An 8,201-nucleotide genomic window follows, 5' to 3' on the forward strand; every position below is an offset into this window, starting at 1 on the left:
GCATGGCCCGCTTATTTTCCAAAGATCTGGCATCTGGTTGAGTTGCTCCATAATTGGAGTGATGACATAGCCTTTGAATCCAGCCTTAAAGCTTACAAGTAAAAAGCAAGACAAAAACTACTATTTAACAAAGAATAACTATAAAACCTGAGTTCTGGTTTCTTTCCTCCTACCTGCAGATCTTGCTGCACATGTGAGATCTCAAACTATGCCATGACAAGTTGACAAGAAACCACATACCAAACAGCAATTAAAAGACAAGTGGACTCTCATTTTTAGATATAAAGCATGCCTTTATTTCTGACTTAGCAATAAAGCATATACAGAGGACATTGAGGTAAAACTGTTGAACCTGCATGCTTCCTCCCCGAGAGCATCCAAACTAAGAGCAAGCTGTGCCAACATCAACTTGACCGTCCCACTGCTGCCATACATCGATCAGACCTGAAAATAGATTTTCCAAAGCTATTGAAATACTAAGACAAAATTCGTATAGATACTGCTTCGTTTTCAGACCTAGGTGTAGAGTCAGCACTCAAGACCAAGCCATCATTCACAACTTCAGGAATGCTCTTCCGAGACTTTCTCAAGAGTCGACATCAGAACAAGCACGAGGCAAATGCATCAAGCTGATGTCTCTGATTCGTGATCCATTACCCCAAAAGGATGCAAGACATAAACCCATAATGGCCATCGCGACAACTGATAGTGCTGCAGGAACTGCTTGGCTGCTTCCCAGGAACTGTGTAGCTAGAAGGCCAGCTAGGGTAGAGCTCTGCATCCCAGTGCATAGAGAAATTGTCCTACAAACTGGCTCCTCTTGCCTGGGAAAACCCTCAAAAATATTAACTTGGTGACAGTTGAACCAAACATATACTGCCACCATTGAAGAAAAGCTCAATACATCAACACACTTGCTGCTATCTCACTACAAACTGCCTCAAAATGAAAAAACCACCAATTATATTAATCTTTTTTTCTTCCAATTTGTCAAATAAAGATTACATCGTACTATGATATGTCAAATGAGTCTAATAGCAAGTGCAGAGAGGATTCAAGCAAAGAAGAATGAGGGGATCAGAAATACGATAAACTTCTTGTTGGTTGCAGTTCAAAGCATTGTGAAGAATGTTGTTATTTATTAATTACCAGTCTTGATTATTGAACACAACAACACAATAACCCCTTCTCCTCCAATCTTAACTCCATAAGAATGCTTTTAACTACTTTCTGAGAAATTATTTGCCTTGTGAATGGACGAGAAAACAGATCGACCTAACTGAGGACATGATGGAGAACAGTGGTTTGCCAAGCATGGATCATGCAACAGTCCAAGCAAGACCATCTTTGAGTTCTAAATACAATTTGGAATTACCCGTGGCTTCTGGAGAACAATGGAAAACAATGAACCAAGTTGCATTAGATATTCTAAACAGGAGGGAAAAAAACTGTGGACCAAAAGTATAAGCTAGTTATTAAAAGAAAAACACACTAGGGAAATTGACACTCTTAATTTTAATGATGGTTGCTGAAATGGTAAAAGAAATCTATAAACTTAACCTGCTTTGTGCATGTTCTAAGTTTAAAGATGCAAGTATTATGAAGGAAAAATTAATTATTTGAAATTTTGTATGTTAGAAAATACCAGGCCTCTGTGGAAAGATACTGAAGACCATATTTATGTGGATTAAATCATGCCAAAGGTTCTAACTAATTTAACAAAAAAAGTCAATTAGAGTTATCTTTGCAAGAGCTATGAGATAGTGAAAAGGGAAGGTTAGAAGAAGTAATGTTGAGTAATCATGCAAAAATATGAAAAGCCAAAAGAGAAAAGAGTCAAGATAATATTTGAATATTTCTGAAGTACCTCAGAAGTGGCAATTTGGGAAACCAGTAGCCCAATATGAAGGCAACAAGATGAAATGTTAATATGGGAAAAAGCAACAGGAGACCCTCTGAGGATAGTATCTGGCTCTGGTTAATAGCAAGAGGGCTTCCAATACACAGTGACGTACAGAACATAGCAACAATGGGCATTATTGGTTGTATAACATTCACCACAGCTTTTGCATAAGTGTTGAGAAAAAGACCCAATGCTACAGGAAGAAGCACCACCTAACAAAGTTTAAATTCATTAGTCCAACAGGAAGGTGATATATCAAGACTAATAATGCAAATATATGATGTTAAGAAGCTATCAAATTAATGACAACAGATCTACAAGTCAACATCTTCATGCCAGTTACAATTATATGCCTGAAGCTTTTATTTGTGCATTATCTCTCAGATAATTAATACAGCAAAATACAGCAAGACAACAAGCAAGACCACTACAGGGAACATCAAATCAACCAAAGAGAGAAACAGAAAATTGTTGAACACAATTGATCAAAGATATGTTTAATTACAGAATAAGAGGAAACATTTATGCCTCAAGAATAAGACAAGTTCATTGGTTTTAGAGATTCCAAATGCACTATTAGACCTTCAGTCCAATGTGTAGATTAGAAAAAAGCATTACTACATGATGGAGGCATATATGGTAAAGTATAAAGAATAAACACATCAACTAATTGAAACTGTACCAATGGCTGAAGTTGAAAACCAACAGAATCGGTTAACCTTCTGTAAGGCACAACCATTTCACCAAAATGAAGATGCTTTCTGGAAAGCAGTTTAGGTACTCTAATCAAGTCGCAAGTTTTAGTAAGGTTGGTTATGGATAGAAGAAGTCATAGTTTATGAACGGATTCCTCTTTTTTCTTTTTGATTTTGCTCAATCTCGACCTTTTATCTTGATTTGTAATTCAATACACAGATCAATGAGGGAGCATTTACTCACAATACAATGCCAGACATACCATGGTTTTAACAGATTTTAAATTAATAACAACGATAAGATTTTCTTTTCTTTTGATTGTGAGATTTTTGAGATTTTGATCAGAATTGTACTTATATACACAGCATTTTAAACTATTTAGACAAAACGTAAGCTTTATATTTTCCTTTGGTTCTTTCCTGTACTCACTTTTGTCCAACAGAAGCACAAAATAAAATTCCAGGATACAGAAACTACTTCATATCTCCTTTCCAACCTTCTGGGCCGAATGATAATCTTATAATATCTTCAGACAGCCTACAACATTAATCAACATATAAGTTCTCCAACTCTGTCTATCATGTCCAATCAACCCAACACCTGGTCATTGTCTTTTTCCATCCAGATTCTCCAGAACCTCAATTCATGTTGGGCACATCCACAATCCATTGCTCATTCCTTGAACACTCCGAATGCTTACTCAGATAAGGTGAAGAGGCAAATGATAAAAGGCAAATGATAAAAGACGACTTTGACTTTAAGGGCCCATTCTTCTGAGGATAAAAAGCTTATCCAGGAATCTATAATTTTCTGGATAAGTATCCCCCAAGCAACATTTAAACAGGAAAATAATTTCTCCATGTTCTTTTATGCATTGAAAAATGGCTCGGTAATCTATTACCTATGTTTTGTTGCATTACTAATTTTCTGGATAAGTTGCTAAGATCTATCCATATTCCCATAGTACCCTTTATTCTATAAATATTATTATATATAACAATATAGTATAATATATTATATTTTGTATGTTATAATATATAATGTTATATATTATATATTCATAAATATAGATAATGTATTTTATATATAATATAATTAAATATAATAAATTATATTATATTTAATAATATAAAATATAAATTATAATATACTACATAATATTAATATATATTAAAATAATATATTACATTACATTATATTTTATTATAATAATATAAGATATTAATATTTTGTTATAATAATAATATTATTATTATCCGATAATAATATTATATTATATTATATATAAGATAGTGTCATATATTATTTTATTATTATTATAGGGTTAAAGGTATATTAAGAATGAAATAAAAATGTTATTTTTCTGGTTTATCAAAAAATAACTTACCCACCTCTTAGGTGGACAAGACTTTTTCCCATTTCATGAGTAAATACTATCCATGAGAAAATAATTTACCTACCTAGAGAAGCGTGAGAACATGGGTAAATTGGTCAATGAAAAAGTTGGCCAACTTTTCGATGATATTTATCCACCAAAAAACAGACCTTAAGATGGAGCAACTAGATAGTCTTTCTCTAGTGAGTTGAATATGTACTATAAAGTTAGCTAAGTTTCTTTTTCGTTCACTAATCTACCAATTACAATTTCAAAAGAAAAATTTTAGTTCGATCTCAACTATGAGCAAAAAGATCCAATATTGCTTTCTTAAAGTACATCTTTTTGATATGCTGAAAAAATTTCTTTCAAAAACAATAATACACAACCCAACTTTCTCATATGGTTTGTAAGTTCAACTTCTTAAATGGTAAAACACAATGATTAAATCTATCCTCATGTTTTACAATTTCATCACTTCACCTGCAAAATAGACTTAGACATTGCTACTCCATCAACAGGGATCACCGAGCCAATCAGCAGACCAGTAAGAAGAGGCGTAACAAAAACTGAAGAGATTGTTGTTGAGCTGGTTAGTAGAATACTCAAAGCAACATCTCCTTTGCTCAAGAAACTAGCATAACTTGAGAGCTGTGCACCCGCAACACAAGAAGTAAGAAGAAAACCAGTGAAGAACGTTGAAGGCATTCTGAATAACTTTGCAATCACCAGGCCCAATAGTGGCTTAAGCACATATTGTGCGATATATCCAACAGATAGTGGTAAAGGTCTGCAGCAGATAAGCCATATTAGAACAAGAATTTATAAGCTCGGATCAATGGGTGTTCTATAACAAAGAAAGGGAAGAGACAAGAACCTTCGAAAGGCAAGGGCAAAATCATCAAAGGATAGCCTGATGCCTATGGATAGCATGATCCCTCCAAGGGCAGGAGCATAATATTCTTTTGAAACCCTAGCAAAAGTCAGAAAGAAAACATTTGAATTCCTAGCCACATATTTGAATAATTGTAAAGCCCTGTGTTGCATGAGAACCATAATTTCTTTGCTTATGTATCACAACAGTTTTACTGAAGATACAAAACAAAAAAATACAAAATTACTTTGCACAGTTCTATATAGTGTGGTCATATTTTCAGCTTATGACCAACTGTATATTTATTTCTATTGTGAAAACATGCCATCAGTGCGTTTGAAAAACCGAGCTTTCTTTAGCTTGCACTTGCCACCTCATTTACTTCCATGACTCCAAGATTATCATAGAAATAAAATGTACCAAAAGCTCTATATGAAACTTTGCAGGGATAAGATTTTTACATTGATTTCATAAGCTATAGTCTTTTTTAGTAAAAAACAAGTGCCATAATAAACCAAACCAGTAATAAATGGAAAATTATGCAATTAAAATCGCCTAATCTTTGCTTGAAGAATGATACTTTCATTACTTAAAATTCAGCACAGTTCAAATTAACTCCATATATGTGAAATATAGGAATGTCTATTTACTCCATGACCCACAGCACAACCTCTTTGCTTCCATTTCATTGCAAAACATTCAATCACTCCATAAAGCTTCACCATACTAAGTTTGGAAACTCTCCACTGCACAACCCACAATATTACTCCTTCAGGTTTATATTAGAAAAGTTTCCTGCACGGCTGGTTGCTTCCCTAATCATAGCAAAACATATGCAGCATGAGCCAGAGTCTTTTGATTTCATGTTCATCACACAAACAAAAGAAAAGTCCATACAACTCCAAAGCATTCTCTCCTGAATTCAGGCTTCAGAACCATGTTCTATTTACATCAATATTATCTCAAAAAACACTCCATCAGTGCATAAAACTTCAAATTACTTCCATTCAATCTTCACTTTTTATGATCAAGACTAGCTACAAAGATTGCTCTCAGATTTTGCATCACGAACAGCAACTCCTTTTTTCTTTGATTACATGATTAAAAAAATTCAAGCAATTCATCAAACTTTATCTTACTAAATTTCCCTGAATATTTACTTTATGATAAATAATTTCCAACCTATTACCAAGAGAGATACAAGCCAATTCAGCCTCTAGCTCACAAGCAAAAATTTCTTTTTTTAGTTCAATTCCATTTCACAAGTAATGCGTGCAAGACCAAACTACCAATTTCCGCTCATTCTTCACTTCTCCCCAATAATTAATCACCTACACTTCAAAACATTAACTTTTCTTCAATCTTTAATTCATGCCCCACAATTCTAAGTATTTCCCATATATCACATGTTCCTTCATTCTCTAATTCACAATCCAAAAGTTCTTTGAACTTCAATTAACCACCACACAAATGTTCATACCATGCGTGCAACTCCCAACTATCAACTTTTGCACACTTCTCGCTGCAATAAACCAAATTTCCTTATATCTTCCCCATTCCACTTCAAATTCTAACTCCCCTTCAATTTTCGTCAACATCAATTTCTAGAACACAACCCAAAGTCCTCTCGACTTCAGTTTCATCATACAAAAACTCAAATTCACATGCAATTCCAAGCTACTAATTTCTTTTAAACGTTCACTTCATCAACCCACAATTCCTCATATTCTCCACTTAAAACATTAAAAACACCAAAAAAGTACCTTCAGAATAGCTCCATTAAAACCAGAAAGAAAAGCTCGGAAAGAAGCATCAACGCACCAGGAGAAGGTCGACGGGTTCACCAGAGCCGCGACGGCAGTGGCCGCGACGACAAAGGGGAGCATGGCGGAGATGACCTGCGAGGGGTCGCCGCCAGCCCTCTCGCCGCCGGCGTACCCGCCAGGGGGCCCCTCTCCAAAGGAGAGAAGCGAGGCGTTGCCCTCCCGCCGCGGCCACCCCACCCTCCCCACCCTTGGGAACGAGGTCGAGCACGCCGACGCCCAACCCCTCGCCCCCCACCTCGCGGTCCTCGGAGTACGGACCCTGCTTGGTCCGGTCACCGCCAGGGACACGAGCGGCGTCCTTCTGGGCGGTTCCCGGAAGCCGGCACCAGCGGACGGGAGCCTCGCGAAGGAGCAGGCGCACGGAAGCGTGGCCATCCGGTTGATGGCCGACGAGAGGCTGGGATTTTTTTTTCGAAAAAAGATATTTTAGATATCCTAGTTTAAAATCTAATTTTAAATTCCAAAAATAAAAACAAGAGGCTGAAGTAGCGAAAGAGAGCTTGGGGAGAAACGGAAGAGGGCCCATAAAAAGGATTCCAGTGGCTGTTGGGTAGTCCGAGGGGACATGTTAAAGTCAAATGCTACGCTGTCGTGGCAGAACTACCTTATGAATTCAGTTTTTAATGGTCTCTAACGAGTGTCCCATAGTAGGTCTAGATTTGTCGCTTTAGAGCACTGAAACAGTTGCTCCCGTGGCTGCTCATATTTTGGCTCATAGTTGGATATCCCTTGGGTTACCGACGAGGAGCGCACGGAACAAATATCTTATACGGCGGGTACAGCACCGACTTCCTATTTTAACATATTTTTTAAAAAAAATCTAAAAAATTAAAAATCTCATACGAAATCAACAGTTTATAATTAAAAAATTAAAAAAAATAAATATAAATTTATTTTTATTTTCAAAACATATTTTTTACTGATACATACTATGTGATGTGATATATATCAAGTGAATCAATCAGCTATTAAGTCACTGGATATATCTCTACATAAATCGATATACAGATTTCAGAATATAGTATTTATCAATATATGATATACGATCAACTAATACACAATTAACAAATTAGTCATCTAGCATATAATATACGTATCTAAGTAAACTAATATATAGTTTCTAAAATAATATGTTTACTAATACATATTATATAATCAGATGATATATATTTATTGAATTCTTAATATCTACTGCAAGTTTCTTTGATATACATCCAACAGTAATGTAATATATATCTTTAAGGAGATCAATATATATTTTTTAGCAGTATATGCTATTGGATTTCGATCATGAAATGAAAAATAAATTTTAAAAATTTTAAAATATGTATATCGAAAGCTTTAACAATTAAAACTATCGAACCGAAATCCAAACCCTAAAATTATCTTGTAAATGTCGTACAAAATAAAAATAAGCATGCAAAGAAATAGAATTTTATACTTCCTCCAATGAGCAGTATGGTAAGTAGGTGATCTCCATGAAACTCTAAAATAGAAGCTCTCTAATGGTGATCCACACAGAAGTTG

At 35.2% G+C, this 8,201-nt stretch overlaps 1 protein-coding gene across 3 annotated transcripts; it reads right to left on the reverse strand.

Moving 5' to 3' along the window:
- Nucleotides 1-250: 250 nt before the first annotated feature.
- Nucleotides 251-7,173, reverse strand: LOC105038904 (probable sodium/metabolite cotransporter BASS3, chloroplastic). Of its 3 annotated transcripts, XR_830804.3 has the most exons (6): nt 6,670-7,172; nt 4,852-4,947; nt 4,458-4,764; nt 1,868-2,115; nt 517-824; nt 251-444 (listed from the first exon to the last, which is right to left on the reverse strand). XR_830804.3 is itself a non-coding variant. In XM_010914821.3 (5 exons), the coding sequence occupies exons 1-5, from the start codon at nt 7,047-7,049 to the stop codon at nt 929-931; spliced, it is 1,038 nt and encodes a 345-aa protein (XP_010913123.1). In that variant the 5' UTR covers nt 7,050-7,173; the 3' UTR covers nt 251-928. The 3 variants fall into 3 exon arrangements, 2 of the variants coding, with proteins under 2 accessions (XP_010913123.1, XP_010913121.1); XM_010914821.3 differs by having other exon boundaries at nt 251-935; nt 6,670-7,173; XM_010914819.4 differs by having other exon boundaries at nt 251-824.
- Nucleotides 7,174-8,201: the final 1,028 nt, after the last annotated feature.

Source organism: Elaeis guineensis, chromosome 1 (assembly GCF_000442705.2).
Source record: "Elaeis guineensis isolate ETL-2024a chromosome 1, EG11, whole genome shotgun sequence".
Taxonomy (NCBI): domain Eukaryota; kingdom Viridiplantae; phylum Streptophyta; class Magnoliopsida; order Arecales; family Arecaceae; genus Elaeis; species Elaeis guineensis.